The sequence below is a fragment of the Schistocerca gregaria genome, chromosome 8 (assembly GCF_023897955.1).
Source record: "Schistocerca gregaria isolate iqSchGreg1 chromosome 8, iqSchGreg1.2, whole genome shotgun sequence".
In the NCBI taxonomy this organism is placed as follows: domain Eukaryota; kingdom Metazoa; phylum Arthropoda; class Insecta; order Orthoptera; family Acrididae; genus Schistocerca; species Schistocerca gregaria.
Window position 1 is genome coordinate 488,833,880 of NC_064927.1, and position 18,300 is coordinate 488,852,179.

An 18,300-nucleotide genomic window follows, 5' to 3' on the forward strand; every position below is an offset into this window, starting at 1 on the left:
TTTCTTCGTATGTTCTCTAACCTACTTTTGGGATTAGGCAATGTAACATTCCACAGTTTGACCTATGACACACATGTGGTAAATGCAATTCAGATTTTTAAAACCTTTATGGATGAATCTTAGATATTGTGTAAAGGAAGCTGTGGAAAGAAAGGTGGGAGGAAAAAGGATCATGAACTGCCAACAACAGAAAAGTTTGTGATGTCAAGATTTTAAATGTTGCAGTCGGTTTGTCTGAGAGGAGAGAAGAGAATGAGTATTAAAGTTAACATTGGAATGAATTTCGCATTATTAGGGCCAAAAATCAGATTCTTGGTTGCTATACTACTGTAACTTCTTCTCTCTCTCTCTTTTTTTTTTTACCCTCCGATCATCAGAAGGTTAATCAGAGACAGAACCAAATCACAGTTTAAAAATTTTATAACAATGAATCAGTGACAAGTACAAAGTAACTGTCTCAAATGAGAAATCTTGTATCTTTACTTTCTGAAGAATAAGGCAGAAAGAATCGCATTGGCAACAGTTGCAAGGCATATGCTGTTTAATATATGGGATTGTAATACATCACAGTAGTTTAACTTACTTGAGATATGTTTGACAATACTTTTAGAATAAACTATTTGACAATGTTGTAAATATATACGGTAAATATCACTGACAAAAATAATTGCAGATTGTGCTCATTGTAGTGTTCATAGGCAAAATTGTAATAAAAAGATATATATTATTCACACATAGTCAGTAATTTATGAAATCAGAATATATCACAGAAATATTCATGTATTACACAGTAACACACATTATGATTACAATTTTAATGTGTGTCCATTTCAGAGGATTGTGTACATAGGTAATACTGTTGTTATTGAAAATTTACACACACACACACACACACACACACACACACACACACACACACACAGAGAGAGAGAGAGAGAGAGAGAGAGAGAGAGAGAGAGAGAGAGAGAGAGAGTGTTCAACTGTTTAGAGAGATTCAACATGAAACAGAAAAGAATAATATATACTAACCTTTTAAAGGTGGAAGCTTTAACTATGAATAGCATAACACAAAAGAACTTTGCTAATGACATCAGTCATAGAGTCATTATCTACACATTTTCATATTAAAATCACATTCTTGTGTATGTAATAGCTGTGTAAATTACACAATGAGTTCAGACAATGTTTATTTCTTTCACTTTCTGAACATTTCTACTCTGCTTTTGTAAAAATTATAAATTACTTATTTCTTTTTAAGCAGTGCATTTGGAGCTGCAGTATGAGGTGATAATGTTTAAATTTATCATTACAATTATTCATTAATTTAGATGAAGAAAAAACCACCTCTTGTTAAAGTTACACAATTTTAAGTTCATGATTGCAGAATAATTTTGTCTTTAGTTAAACAGTGTTAAATTAAATTTTTTTAAGGAGCTGTTAGAATGAGGCTAGCTGCTAAAGAGCATTAGAAACTTATTAGCAGTCATTAAATTTCAGAATATGAAAAATGGTTCTCCTTAGAATTAACATTCCATAAATGGTTTAGGCCCATTTCTTTCATCACACAAGCAATCAAAACAGACTTCAGTGTGTACAATGTTTCTCAGTTATCCTTAGCAAAACACAACAAGTTTTCATGAATATGTAAAAAAACTTGAACAGTCACTAGTTCCTATTGTGGGAACCACTCAACAAGCTGTTGATATGTATTCACAAACACTTATGATACTGGAAAGAAATTTCAACTAGTCCAGAAATTTGAGGCTAGCATTTTATCTCCAAATTCACTGTGATTGTGTGTTGTTCCTATGACTATAAATCCAGATATTCGGAGATCATATTTAGCCAGATTTAAATATCTCAGACGAGGTGTAGTGTATCCACAGGCATGTCAAGATAAGACACATGTATGCATACTTTCACACCACCACTAATCCAATTTGTATAATTGTCGATATAAAAATTGTCACTAGTATCCCATGTATGTCTGGTAAACTTAGGAATCTTGACAACCTTTGTCAGCAATTAAATGGGGTGCCTCATAGTTATACTAGGAACAAAAATATATTAATTTTCTTTAACTGAAATATTCTTCTCCATTCATGGAACATTTCTTATTCACAGAAAAACAGACAGTTCCAAGTAAAATAAACATACAGCCATAAATCCTATTGTGGGAACCATATGAATGTTTTGTACACCAAGCAACAAACATTAAATCAAATTTAATTTCTACTAAGTGATTAGTCACATTTTCATCTTGAACTGATAAAAAGCATAATAAGTCATGTAGCAACATAGTTTCTGGTCTAGGTCTTGCAGTGTATACAGACAGTATATACTGCAGAAACTCTTACACCTATGCAGAATCTGATTTTCTTCTGCACTTCAGGAAATATACTAAGATAAGTCAATAGAAACAATTACAACTTTACATCTAACACGTAAATCACAAACAAGTTCCTCCTGTGTTTCCAAGATAAACTAATATAATTAAACAAATCTGATAGAATTTAGTTTTTGAAAATTTTTGGAAGTGAAAGCATGACAGTACCACAACAGTTTTTGAACTTTTTCCCCCTAGTATAAAGTGATCAGATGGTCGGTCCCCCCCCCCCCCCCCCCATATATATTTAACAGAAATTTGGGTACAAACAATTTTCATTTTTGTTAAGGTGGCCACTGATATCTAAATAAGACAATGTTAGATGCCATCTTCATTGTTTACTTAGGCTATGTGTATTTAAACTGGACCCAACAAGTACAGACAATTTTGAAAGATGATGTGCAGTTTCTTTTATTTACATTTGCTAAATTTGTACCCTTTCATTAAATCATGTTCAGTATTTATAATAACTTCTCTCTATCCAATAGATATAGATCAATGTACAGTCAATGAAAATCTATATCTCAGATTAAGAGGCAAGGAACTTTAATTTTCACCACAATTTAATAACAAATTGAGAAGTAGTAATTTTCAAGCCTAATGAACAAAATCCTGACTATTAACTTAATCTTCATCAGGAAAAGCTCATACAGCACTTCTCTTGAGATTACTCATGTCTGACTTATCTAAAGTATCATAAAAATCTTTATATATGTTCAGTAAGTAGCCATACTTAAAAATTAAGTTGTGATGTGTATGTGAAATGACTTGTTCCACATTGCACAAATGATGGATGGTACATGAAACTAGCTAACCAGAAAAATTGGGAGATCAACTGAAAATAAAATTTGAAATTAAAAAAAAAAAAAAATGAGGATGCACAAAAGAAAAATATAATCTAGAATAAGCAATGAATCTGGCAGATAAAAACACAAGTGTGTCGTAAAAAATAAGGCAACGAGATGCAGTGTAAAAATACCCCATGAAATTACTATATTACTGGAGATAGAAAGCTATGAAATACTGAATTATCGATATCTGCACCAGAACTCCTGAAGTCCTTGAAATACTTAGCATTTTATGTAATTATTATGAGTTATTAAACTTACGTCAACAGTTTAAGACGATTATGAGATCCAAATCGGACAGGAGATCCAAAGATATGTGAAGAAATGTTTATCATGGAGTAAAAGTGTTGTGCCACGTGAGCGATGTGAAATGATTACTGTGAAGTTCCACATCACACTTATATAAAAAGGCAAATTTTCCTTTCGCCTTTTCTGCACTCGTGTACCCAAAAACATTTTGTGTTGGTTTTTCCATTTTTTTTTTTTTTTACATTAAAAACTAAATCAACAACTCTATATAGGGTCTGCTCGTCACAACTTATATGTTTTCTATGCATCAAATAAGGATTAACTTGACTTGATCATGTTGCCATGAAGAGTTTTCAAACACCTGAAAAAATAAAGGACAGCAGAAAAGAGAAAAGATTATGAAGCATACACAAAATTGAGAGAGGGGAGAATAAAATGGACATAGAGGGAGGAATGAGATGATGGGGATGCTGAAGCAGCAATGGCAGCATATAAGAATTCAGACACTGGACAGTTGGCAGGAAATGTGGGTAACTGAGGGAAAGTTTGGAAGAAGAACTTGTCTGAAAGCTTAGCACTTTGCCATCCGCACGTCTTATACAAATCTATTCGCTTGGAGCCGGTAGTGCTGATTCCGATTACTTGGCTTGTCACTAGCTGTTTTTGACATTATTGGGAGATTATAAATTGTTGAGTTTTACTAATCCCATCATTAGTTCTCATAAGTTCTCAACCATGTTCCTCTTCTTTCATGAAATTCCAAAGATATACATACATACATAAATAAATACAAAATTTGTTTGTTTCATATATTTGTTTATTTGCACTGTCTTTGGTACTTTGTATTTCTCTTTCATATGATATGCAGCAAAACAGTCTCCAAGATGTAACAACTCCACAAGACTTACACATTAATTTTGTTGATCTTTATTTGTTTTTGAGCATACATGGCAATCTTTTCGTTTTTGTTTACTCGTTTCAGAAATAAGTATTAGTTGGTGTTGCTTTATAGGACCGGAAAGTCTGTCAACTGGATCATGATGAGACATATGCGATGTAGTGGCAACTTCCAAGTTTTGCTCAGAAGCAGGTACATTGTCTTTTATCCATGAATCAGACACTCTCAATAAAAATGTGTGAAATTGGAGACTCTTGACATGTACAGAATGCATTAAATAATGCACAATTAAAGAGGTACATACAAAACTTTTTTGACCATTTTTACAGTTTTTCTGTATATATGGTAATAACTCAAATATTGGTCTACCTGATTCACTCCTTTCACATATTTGTTGTAGTCTAGTACACTTTCAGGTTTTTTTGATGTGTAATTGGTTTTTCTACATTTTCTTTGAGTGTCAGTCAAAGTGGCATTATGTGCTGTATAGATCGTACCTTTTTTTTGATGACAAGCTTCAAACACATTGACATTTGCATGCTTTAATTTTTCCGGAAATCCTCTATTTTGCTGTATGGTTCCACGAAATTGAATTTTCTTTTCAGATAACTTTTCTGCAAGTTCTACACTATTATAATAATTATCCATGCAGAGGTGTTGCCACTTTCCATAAGAAGGCTGTCCAGTGCCGGAATATATCTTGAATGAGTTTGCCATATTTCATAGTTTTCAACAGATAGTAAACTTCAAAATTTAATCGTCCATGCCACGGTATCATTCCTTTATCAATTGAGATGTTTTGACAATGGAAAAATCAATTACAAATTGCACTTTGAAAAGCCAGTCGGTATTATCCGGTTTATTGATGTTGGAAAAGTGTAAAAATGATAGTGTTTGTCTGAATCGGTTGCAGGACATTGTTTTGCAAAATATTGGTGTGTATATCAACAGACTCGTTGGCCAATAATCATTGCTCCTTGCTTTTTTTACAGTTCACATAAGGACAGCAAGCCCAAACAATTTTCTAAGTTTTGGCCCTGTAACATACAAATTGGCAATTTTTAAAATCCAGTTTCCTTCATTGCGATTTTGACTGTAGTACTTGTTGGTTTTGTTGCTGATATATTCAGATAGATTGTTCCCAATAAATAATTCTATGATATTCTTGACACTCTGTGTATTTTTGGGAAATACTTTATTGGTCCTCAGTAAATTTATTACTGGTTCTTGGTAAATCAAAGTCTGCCCACTGTGCACTGTCTTCTTTGTCTGATTCATTCGAATCAGTTGGCAACTGTGGCGTTCGCAGAATTATTCTTGGACGTAATTCACTATCTTCCGATGATTCTACTTCACTTTCATTTTTTTGTCTTCTTCCCAATTGGCTAAGTCGTTCAGAAGGTCAGACAAGATGTCCATGCATTCATTGTGTAAATAAGCGTAATGTCTCTTTCGTCTGCCGTGATGAAAGGACACAAGTACGTATAAAAACAAAAAACTTGTTGACATGTGTAACTTATTGTTACCTAAACAAAACACCAACAGAATGCCAAAGATACTAAAGTGCTGCCACCGACCACTGAGCAATACTATGCACACAACACCACTGCGATGTCGCCAGCTGTTGACTGCTATTTCGCACACGACACCACTGTGGTGTCACCAGACAGCAAAATGTTAATATCTTGGTGGCCTTCCTCATTGTGCCTGTCTGCAAATCAACGCCTTTTATGTGGCGACCAACAATCTATCCTTTCCATATTATTCTTATTCAACGGCAGAAAAAAATATCAAACATGAAGCTATGAAACATGTTTGTCCAGAAATTAGAACCAAGCAGACAACTAAAGAGGAAGTTCTACGGCATTAAACATTGTGCTACTGTGTGATTTTCATATTCATCTGACTAGAAATATTATGTTTTAGCACCTCATCTCTCACTTGTGGTTGCACTTCTTTCCAGTATTTGCTTTTACAACTCAAACACTGCCAATTGTAAAGCACAGTGTAAAGTAATCCTGATGCACCCAACAGGCAGAATCTATTTTGAACTATTTACACACATTGTCTACAGCCCCTGACTTCATTATCTGAATTTGGTGATTGTGGTAAGCTTTGGCAACTGTGATAAACACCATGACCAAGCTGAATGGAGTGGTATGGTACCATTCAGAATGCCACTCTATTTCATCAGTTCTGTTCTGTGAATAGGAAAACACCTTGACATCCATGATGGGGATCTAGATACCTCCAATGAAAGGGCACTTAAACTAAGAAATGGAATGAAACATTCTACTTCATTTGTTGCCAATATTGCAGAGACAATTTGGAGCTAAGGAGCTGGAGCTACAGCAAAATACGTGTGGACACAATATCTGTCCAGCCTACAATGCGTACCATCATTGCTGATGTTTCAAATAGACTTTCAAAATGAACACTATATGCAAAATGTGTGTACTAAATAATAATGTTATGGCAAGATTTAGTTGTGGAAATGGAAAAATTACATGGAATTTTTTAAAGAATATTATATACAAAATAATAGTAGTCACATTTTTGCATACACTGCAGTCTCCATATTTAATTGGCCACTAAATAAACAATTTTTTAAAAAAATCAGTCTTACTGAAAAAAAGCTGTCTCTTACTGTAACATGTAGTTCACAAATGCAAGGGAAGTAAGTTAATGTTTGTAACCAAATCAGTTAAATAAGTAATAATACAGCATTCACAAGCTTTACTTTAATGATAAACATGATCCAGTGCTTTGATGTTCTGGAGGCGATGTGCCTCTATTTATTACCAGCAGTTAATACGTAATTAATTTGGGATTGGTTGCATGTCTGAATTTTACATTTTATTGGGTCCTGTGAGCTTGTAGCATAGTGGGTCCTGTGAGCTTGTAGCATAGCATAAAACACATTATGCCAAAACCAAGACTGTAATCTGGACTTCATTCTCCTAGCCATTTATCCTTAATAACAAACAGAAAATAACTGAAGCTGAGTTACAAAATACCTTTTAGAAATGGAAATGTCACTTTGAAATCTTAATTTATTATGCTTAGTGATTTCCCGCCCAATGAAACAGGGAAAGTAGATTCAAAATAAAAAGAAAGCTTAATACTTGCTTTTCAACACAATGCCAGTGTTAAGTGGGGAACTGCAACAGTGGAACACAAAATGCACTAATAAGAACATCTGTTGTTATTTATGTGACTGCCACACCTCATTTACATTTTCCAAGTTTTCCCTGAATGCTAAGATGGTTTCGTGAGTGAGATCTCAGTCACTGGGGAAATCTGAGGGAGATGAAGCAGTAATTGTAAGACTCAGCTCTGTCTGCAAGGATTTAAAATATTACCTACTTACTGTTTCTTTTACAGAATAAAATGTAACAAATAGACGTGTCAGCTCCCACTTTGTTACCATTGTAATTTTTCCATGTGCACTGTTCTATTCCTCTAACAATGTTTGTTCTCATTACTTCGCATGCTTCAATTCACATTACCATTGATTGCTTTACATCTCCTTTCTTTTCATGGTCATTCAAATGGATCACACCATAATCAGCCATTTATTGTCACTTTTTGGCCCTATGGATCTCACCATAATTACTCATGTAATGTCCGTTTCTGTTATGTCAAAGGTATTTAACACAACCATACTTTCTCTTCAGAACATGAATGAATGAAGGAAGGACTATTTGAGTTTTTCATGTACCATCAATGTTGAGGTCATTAAAGGAGAATCACAAGCTTGGATTGGAGAAATGATGATGATGTTTGGTTTGTGGAGTGCTCAACTGCATGGCCAACAGTGCCCATACAAAGTCCCAATTTTTACACAGTCCAATTTGTACACAGTCAAATCTAGCTATTGTCATGAATGATAATGATGATGACGATGAAATGATGAGGACAACACAAACACCCAGTCAATGGGCAGAGAAAACCCCCAACCTGACTGGGAATCAAACCCAGGACCCCGTGATACAGAGATAGCAATGCTAGCCACTAGACTATGAGCTGCAGATGGATTGGAGAAAAACTAACTGTTTCAGTTGCCTTAAGTAATTAAGAAAAACCACAGAGGACCTGCATATGGATGTTTTGACAGGGACTTGAACTGCAGTCCTCCAGAACATGAGGTCATTGGAGATGGAAAGCAAGCTCAGACCGGACCAAAAGAGGAAAGGAAATGAGTTATGTCTTTATAATATTCCTACCTCAGATTACATCTACAAGGCAACTGGTTATTATTTTTCCTACGACCATTTTTATTGTAACAATATGTTAGCAACTGACAATGTCTGAATGATCACACCAACTCCACTGTCCTTTTGCTTCATTTTTAGCCATGATTCAAGAAAATGAGATTCTACAAGTATTTCCGGTGGATTAAATCGGAAAGATTTTGAAGAAAGACTTACAGTGTGAGATTAATTTATGTTTCAAATACATGATTATCTGGACCCATTATGTCACTCCCATGGTTCAGCTTGCACTTATAATTTAAATGTTATTAAGGGGGATAATATGTGACTGGAAGATTGTTGGAAGGAAACATTTCTGACAAAAATCACGAGTTCTTAAAGCATTGATCACTTGCAAGTCACGATCAACTACACCATCTTTCAATTGTTTTTTGCAGGAAGCTATATTATGTGCAGGCAGCTTATTTATTTTGAACTGATCAGTATTTAGGTTTTTAATAGCTGTATTTCTTCATGATTCCAGACAGTGGGCTGCTTTCTGATGCCACGAATAAAATATAATAACGCAATACCAACTATGAAACAACACCATGTTTCACTTGCTTCAGATGTGAAAAACTGAAAGTGTGGTTAATCCATATGAGATTACTGTGTGTGCAACCGCAGGCTGCAGGAGCTTGTATCCATCCCACAAATGTTATCCATTATTGGCAGGACCCTGTGCCAAATGGCAAGTCCTCTGTCGATGCATGAGAACGCTCATCTCCATCAGGACACAGTGCAATTGTTTCCTGCTCTTCTGCCCACCGTTGCCGTTCTCCAGAGGCAAACAAGCCATAAAAAAGAGCACCAAGGAGATACACAGCAGCTGCTATGTGGAATACTGACTGCCATTCTTGTTGTGTCTGGAATACAATGAGAACACATTTTAATACAATCTGCTATTGCGTTACAAAAACACAACAGAACTTTCTTGTTCTATTGACAGTACTTAACAGGAAATCCACCGCCACCAAAGCACTCTTACATCAGGGTTACTAATTCAAAATCAAATGAAGGTATGGCAGGAGCACATCTAATAATGAATGAAAAAACAGACATACAGATGTGCTACTATGAACGGCATAGTGAACGCATTATTGTAGCCAAGACATATATGAAGCCAACACTCGCCACTGTAATGTAAGTTTGTATCCCTACTAGATCAACGGATTATGAAGAGATTTAAATAATGTGTGATCAGAAAAAAGAAATTATTCAGATAGTTAAGGGACACAAAAATTTGATTGTAATGAGGGGACTGGAATCAATGGTATGAAAAGGATAAGACAGTAAAATATGTTGTACCACAAGTAAGTATAGGCACGGAATTAGGAATTCTTGAAAATTTTGCGCATTTGTGGTCAGAAGGTACAAGTTAAAGGGCCGATGGACACATCGGGTAGTGGGTTCTGCCAATGTCGATATTAAGTAAACAGCTCTGCAAGGCAGGTTTACAACACCACTCGTAGGGGAGGAAGCACGAGTGGTGGGCACTATAAACAAATGTGGCGATGGGTGTGCAGTAATCAGGTGCAACACAGGGCACTTGCTTTGAAAAGCCTGTGTGTTGCAATAACAGCCAAAGTGGGCTAGAAAAAGCTGATATTATAATTATCGAGGAACACACAACTTTTCCCCTCCAGAGGACCTATGTCAGAGGTATATGAAAAAGAGTACAAATGATTGAGTCCAGAGGCTCAAGGTAAGCTGTCAAGTCACCATATTGTCATTACAGGAACCGGAGAGAGTGACAATTGTTTATGTTGCAAGCCAACCAAGATGACAGTCTGATGACAAATTTCGGTGGGCAGCAGGCCCACTGAGCAGGTGGATGACCAGCCTCTGCTCTCTGGGTGATGTCATCTCAGGGACAGAAAACTGTGTCTGTGAGGGCAGAGCTGGGGCGTGACCTAGCGGCCTCCTGGGTCAGCGGCTCTCCTCACTCACAGACCGAGTTGCCCTGGGTGAGCAACAGGAGCTGCTGAGGCTCTACAATAACGATGGCTGCTGGCAATTTCCCTTCAGCACTCTACATGGAGACCACGAGTAGCGCTTGATGGAATAGCCAGCCAAACTCTGGTGGGCCAGTATGGTGTTTGCACTGACACATGTATACACACCAACCTCTTATCACAAGGATCAGCGGAGGCACTGCATATTCTTCGACAGAATAAAGTCAATGCCAAATGTGCCTGTGTATCTCTGCATACCCTGGCATGATTCACCCCTCTCACCCAAACCGTATCTCTGTCATCGTGACACATTACAATCCTTGACGTTGGTAGGTCATAACAATTTGGCATCAAAAAGCGTCCAACACTATGGTATGAGGAGAGAGCACATTTTGGCGAGTCGTGAGTGAGGCTGTGGCACTTTATGTGCATTTGGTGGAATCAGATCAGATGTTACTTTTGGTGTTTGTTCTAGGTGTCAAGAGTGTGTGTAAGTTAGGTTAAGTGATGTTTCAAATTATTGTGAAGCCACAGCAACCCATGGACTTATCTTTGTTTAGAGTTAATGATAGACATGATAATTTAGTGCCAGTGAGGTGACCATTTTGCAGTTTGTCTGGGCATAATTTGCCATGTACCATAGCTGTAGCAGCTACTTGTTCTGTGTAGATGAAATGGTCATTGACTAGTAGCTGTACTGAGTGTAGATGGGTGATGATTTGCTGAAAGCATTAATTTGTGGTTAGATTTATGTGTCTGTGGTGATTGAATGGGAGTTTGTGGTTTTTTTAATAGATGGATTAAGGTGGTAGTAGTAGTGTAGGCAAAATGGTAGAAATGTGCTGCAACTACTAACATAGAAGGAATTGCTGCTTTAGCTCAGCCAGTGCATTTGTTGAGAGAGGAATTGGACCGGACAGGCAGAGAAATTTCAAACTTTATCATGAGTTAGAAGCTGGGTCAGTGAGTCAAGTTCAGCCACAATTGGAATCAGATGAAAATAAGTCTTGATTGAGATTTCCTTCTCTTCCATATGACCTAGCAGTGGTCGTACTACTTAATCCCCTCTTGGACAAGGCAATGGAGGATGTGGCAATTATTAATAAGTTGTTAGGGACATCATGGGAGGGCATAGGTGGCCATACAAAATAACCCTCCATGTTGCTAGTATGCATTTGACAGAGAATACCAAAGCATATGTTGTATATTCTGAGATCTTGAGTAAAGCACAAACGTTTCAGGAGTGAGCCACTGGACTTGCCAGTGGTACCAAAAGCAAAATAATGCACGTTTTTTTTAGGAGAAACATAGTGCTTCATCAATGCAGAACAACAAGTATGTGGAGGCATTCTCAGATAGAATCTGTAAAGTCAATGCAAAGAAATATGCAGAAGCAGTACGCAGAAACTAATACGGTGTTGCTGCAAGATGCAGAAAAGAAAGCAGTGGACATTTTTCTGGTGGTATACCCGCAGAGGTGTCAGAGTATGAATGGAAACTCTGGAGGACTTAGTGTCAGCTCTTCAGATCTCAACACATATAGAGGAGATGGATATTACAGAAGAGCAAAGAGTGGACTACCGGGTGTACGCTTCTGAAATTTGGTATTATGTATGTAGTCGGGAGGGGCATATAGGGAAGCGATGTAGACAACTAGAGTCCTACAACTGACGCAGAGTGGGCCACTGGGCATCAAATTGTAGAAGTAAGAAAGCTGGGAAGCACTGGCGAGAGAAGCAGCTGTTAAATGCAAACATGAGTGATTCAACCACTGGAAGGCAGTCCTCACAGAACGCAACACTGTACACATTAGTGCACAGTTGGAATGCTGCTTAGTGGGCTTGGTTAGTAGCAGGAAACAAAGATTTTTGGTAGTCACAGGGCACATGTATCCTTTAGTAGTATGGACCTTGTGGCAAAGAGGAGACGGAGGCCATCACAGTAAAGGTCACGTGGGGCTGGTGATAATAGTGAGGAATCAGTGGCTGTGGCAGCTCTGGAGTTTTCAGCTGGGAGAACTAAATTCAGCAAATGCATGGAGGTATTGCCACGTGTAGGCGAAGGTTATTCAGTGATTTTCAGGCTATAGTTTCTCGGAAAAGATCATACTAAATTGATCATTGACAACAAACAGTAGAACTCAGGGGAAATTTAATCCAGTTGGGGGAAGCAATTGGAACTTTGGCAGAGGGAAGTGACTCAGTCAAAAGGTGCATAGTAGCCACTCTGGAAATCTTGCAAGCAAACCATTAACATGGAAGTGTTACGAGGAAAAGTGGGTCACTTAAAGGACAGTGATCGAAGGGCTATGGAAAACTTATTGCTGAGGTTTAGTGATTTATCTTGTACCAACAGACAGTTACTAGCAACCCCAGTGACACATCATCATATATGGACATACGATAGCACACAATTTTATAGGAAGCTATATCGTATAATAAGGCATCAGTAACCATTAGTTGAAGAATTTATTGAATAAATAAATAAATAAATATTTACCTCTAAATGTAGTTGTGTGTGTAAAACTAAAAATTTCAGTAATATTAACATTAACACTATTCATGTGTGTATTTTTATCTTGTAATCTGACTTGTTCCACATAATATCGACAAAATAATCAGGAAAATGATCTACAGAACATGACATAATTAAAACTTAACTAAGTGATAGCATGTAGAGAGTGAATATAGAGGTCATGCCAAAGAAAATGGTGTATGGAACAAGAAAATAGAGATTTTGCTATGACTACAGATATCTAAATGCGCAAACGTTTTGGATGCTTATCCAATTCCAAACATCACAGAAATTTTTGGATAGTCTAGAGCAATGTCTGTTGTTTACAACTAAGGATGACAGGTGCAGGTACCATCAATTGGATGTAGTGCCTGAGAATAGGCCAAAAATAGCATTTACCGTACTGGATGGCCATTTCCATTACAAGCATGTGCCGTTTGAACTAAATAACTCACTGTCAAGTTTTCTGCAGTTGTTAGATGGGGTATTGACAGGATTCAAACCAAAACCTTGTCTGGTGTATCTGGGTGACATAACTGTCTATTCAAAGGTTTTACCTGAGCATGGGAGACATTTGGAGGATGTCTGTAACAGCCTACAGTTGGCACTTTTTACATTAAGTAAGTACAACTGTCATTATGCGCAAACTCAGGTAAACTACATGGGGCATGTGATAAGTAAATATGGCAGACAGACTGATCCTCATCTTACTGATGCAGTTCAAAATTTTCTGACATCACAAACAACTAAGCAGGTACAGTCATCAATTGGCCTTTGTAAAAATTATAGATGGTTCATAAGGGACTTCCCAAAAATAGTTGAATTCTTGAACAAGCTAGTGAAAACAAATACATTTTTAACTTAGTATCACGGACTTTACCAGTCATGCAAATGTTCTCACCAGACAATATGAAGGTAGAGTTCCCCACAAAAAGGACTGTTATACACATCATGAAAACAAACAATTTTTGACAGTATAATGTAATGGGATACATTTAAAAAAATCTATTCACCAAGTAGCAGCAGGAGAACACACATATAAAAAAGGTATTATACATGCAAGCTTTCAGAGCTCTTTGCTTCTCATCCCGTCCAGTAGGTTTCCTCTGACACAGGTTTATGAATGAGTTTTCTTAACTCCACCCCTTTTCTTAAATCTCTCCAATCCTTTTCCTTCACTCCTCTTTCTCCACCTTCAACACTTCTGCCAGAAGAAGGGGCCACTGACTCCAAAAGCTTGCATACATAATACCTTTTTTATGTGTGTGTTCTCCTGCTACCGCTTGGTAAGCAAATGTTATACACGTCAGTTCGTGTAAAGCCATTTAAAGGAATGGTAGATGGGATACTGCAGTTATCAGCAAAGCTACAAGGGGTGAAGAAAAAGGGAACTGAAATTTTTGAGCAATGTGAGGTGCATGATGTACCATATAGGCTAAGGGCACGTAAGTAAGTCGTATGATTGTAATTTTGTTCTTGTCTTTTTGTTTTACCTCGTTAGTGTATCAGAGAGTGTGTATTTTTATTGCTAAAGATTTTTTTTACAGTGTGTTCTCAGAAGAGGGAGGGTTGTGAACTGTCTGGGTGGGCAGGTATGGACTGTTACACAGATATGTTAAGAGAGTTTGTTTCTGGAGGAAGAAAGTGGAACAATTTGTAGGAAGGTGCTTCTGCCAACTTGGACTTACTTTCAGAGAATGGGAACACACTGATTGTAATCAGTATTCATGCCAGAAACTGTATGGTTGTTTTGCTACAAAGGAGGAAGATCCGTAGGGCTGAGAAAACTCAAGCTTCAAACAAGTGGAAAGATTATTAATGGCAAGACTTGTGAGGTACTTGGGATGGACTTTCATCTTCTCGCTATGCTCACAGGTTTAACTGCTGTAACACTTGTCACAGAATATGTGGTATTGGCTGGAAGGATCTCTGACGGTATTACCCATTCAAAATTTAACCTATTTAAACAACACATTCAATCCAGAACTTGTTCATTCCTTTGACAAACTTATAGAGTCCAAGCAGGGGAGAATTTCAGCACAACAAATGTTGCACCATGTATATGATTTGCAGGAGCAATAACAGCATGCGTGTGTTGGCTACCAGTTGGCGCATGTTTATAGCACACATTTATGTACTGTATTTCTGGGTAAAATGCAAGCAGGCTCAGGAAGTAGATTTGCCAATTGCCAGCAGAATGGTTGAATGGCATTGGTCAGTGAAGTGATTAGTTTTAAGTACTTAATTAGTATATTAGAGGTACATAATAACAATACATGGTAGTTAGTGAAAAGCGGGGTGAGCAATACAAGTGTGATAAGAAGTTCCATGTGGGAACATTACATAGTGAATTGGGGAGGGGGGATCGTCCTCAATACATAAATTATTAGCATTAAAGTGCCAGAATGAGATTTTCACTCTGCAGTGGAGTGTGCACTGATATGAAACTTTCCTGGCAGATTAAAACTGTGTGCAGGACCGAGTTATGCAAGGTTCGCAGGAGAGCTTCTGTAAAGTCTGGAAGGTAGGAAACAAGGTACTGGCAGAAGTAACGCTGTGAGGACAGGGCGTGAGTCGTGCTTGGGTAGCTCAGAAGGTAGAGCACTTGCCCATGAAAGGCAAAGGTCCCGAGATCGAGTCTCAGTCTGGCACACAGTTTTAATCTGCCAGGAAAGTTTCAGGCATTCAAGCAGTTTAGTGGGAGCTCAATATTAAAGATTCGGGATGAATCTTCACAGAATGGAGGAGGTATGCTGTGCCATGATTAAGTATAAGCATGGATTTAGAAATTCTTGAAAATTTTGCACAGCTATGGCCTGAAGGCACTAGTTATGGTGCCGGAAGACACATTGGATAGTGAGTGCTGGCAATGTTGATATTAAGCAAACAGTTCTGCAAGGCAGGTTCACAGCGCTACTTCCAGGTGAGGAAGCACGGCCTGGCGGGCACTATAAGCAAGTCTGGAGATGGATGTAAAGTTACTAGATGCTCCACAGGACACTGTCATGCTACAAACAAACTGTGTGTTGCAGTTACAGCTGAAGCTGACATTATAATTATAAGCGAACACTCCACTTTTCCCCTCCAGAGGAACATTACAAGTGTACAAAAAGGAGTATAGAGAAGTGAGTCCAGAGGGTCAAGGTAAGCAGTCATATCACCATTCTGTCAGTGTCTGCAGCCTGAGAGAATGACAATTGTTTAAGTTGCAGACTGACCATGACGGCCATCTGCTGACAAATTCTGGTGGCCAGCTGGCCCACTGAATCAACTACCAAGCTCCACTATACAACACATAGCAGCCTTGGTGGAAGCAAAACTTAGCACTGCAGAGGTACGGGCAGTGGTCAGCCTCCGCTCTCTGGGTGATGTCTGACTGACTGCAAGCTGGTGTCTGAAAGGGCAGAGCCCGGGTGTGATCTTGTGGCCTACAAGGTCCGCAGCTGTCCTCAATCACAGGCTGAGTCACCCTGGGCAGGCGACTGGAGCTGCTGATACTCTGCTACTACGAAGGCTACTGGCTGCTTCCCTTCAGTGTTCAACATGGAGACCAAGTATAGTGCTTGATAAAATAGCTAGCTATGCTCTGGAGGGTCGGCGTGGGGCTTCCGGCTCAGCCAATGCATGCTACTGGCCACGTGGCCATGGGAGAGGACAGAAGCCGTCATGTGGCAGAAGCAGGGAGGTTGGGTGCTGGAGCAGTAGACACTGGTGCTGATGATTATGCTGACACACACGCACACACACACACACACTTTCTTTGACAGAATCAAGTCAATGCCAAAATCGCCTGTGGCTGTGTACCCCGACATCATGCAGCCCTCTCTCCGAAACCATTTCTCCCGTTCATCTGGCGCATTACAATCCCTGAGGTTGGGGTCATAACAAATAGTTGGAGAACATGGCCTCAGGAAATTAATAAAGGACGTAGCCACGTAGTGGAATTTTGCACAGAGCACCATTTAATCACTGCTAACACTAAGATTAAGAATTGTATATGAGGGTTCTTTACATTGAAGAGATCTAAAGAGCTGGAAGATTTCAGATTGATTACATAATGGTATAACATGGGTTTTGTAAACAGATTTTAAACTGTGAAACATTTTCAGGGGCAGATGTGGACTCTGGTCACGATTTATTGATTATGAACTGCAGATTAAAAATGGAAAAAGTTGGAATTTAAAGAGATGGGACATGAATAAATTGAAAAAACCAGAGGTTGCTGAGAGTTTCAAAGGAAATATTAGCCAACAACTGACTGAAATGGAGAAAGGTATACATTAGATGATGAATGGGCAGCTTTGCAAGATGAAATAAAGAAGGCAGTATAGGATCAAATAGGCAAAAAGACAATGCCTCGAAGAAATTATTGAATAACACAAGAAATTGAACTTAACTGATGAAATGAGAAAATATAAACATTTAGCAACTGAAGCATGTAAAAAGTCATGTGGGCATCTGAAAATGAGATTAACAGAAAGTGTAAAATACCAAAGATGTAAAAACATGCATTACTATGGGGAACACAGATGCTCCATACAGGAAAATTAGAGAGACCTTTGGAGAAAATGGAATAACCACTGTGAATATTAAAGACTCAGATGGCAAGCCAGTATTTAAGCCTAGTAGGGAAGGCCAAAGGGTGGAAGGAATATATAGATGGCCTATATAATGGGCACAAACTTGAAGACAACATTATGCAAATGAAGAAGTAGCGAATGTGAATGAGATGGGAGATAAGATACCGCGAGAAGAATTTGACAGAACACTGAAATACGAGGGCATTTTGAAAAGTAAAGATACAATGGCTCACAGTCCTTAAATAGAACATTTATTTAGAAAATGTCAGTTACATCTTATTAACTGGATCCCCTGTGTTTGTTTTGAATTGCCCTTCGAAAACGTTTCAAAGACTGGCAATATGGAGCAGCATTAATTGTCATTCCAGGAGGCATAAATTCCAACAGAAGCCATGGTTTTCTTCGCTGAAATCAACATTTTGCATTTATTGGCTTTTGGTGAATTTGAATGGCGCCATTGCATTGATTATTGCTTGGGTTCAGGTGTATGGTGATAAACCCACATCTCGTCATCTGTCACAATGTGATCAAGGAATTCATCACCTGCTTCAGCATAGCATGTGAGGAAGTTGAGTGCAAAGCCCATCCTTTCCTTTTTGTGTTCTTCCGTTAACAGT

General features: G+C 38.0%; 1 protein-coding gene across 4 annotated transcripts in view; it reads right to left on the bottom strand.

Annotated features, from left to right (window-relative positions):
* Window positions 1–523: 523 nt before the first annotated feature.
* Window positions 524–18,300, bottom strand: part of LOC126285382 (vesicular glutamate transporter 1-like) — a 136,712-nt gene continuing 118,935 nt past the window's right edge. For all 4 annotated transcript variants that reach the window (XM_049984720.1, XM_049984719.1, XM_049984721.1 and 1 more), the window contains exon 10: window positions 524–9,500. In XM_049984720.1, coding sequence (XP_049840677.1) covers window positions 9,300–9,500 — 201 coding nt within the window. In that variant the 3' untranslated portion in view covers window positions 524–9,299. The remainder of the gene's footprint in view (window positions 9,501–18,300) is intronic.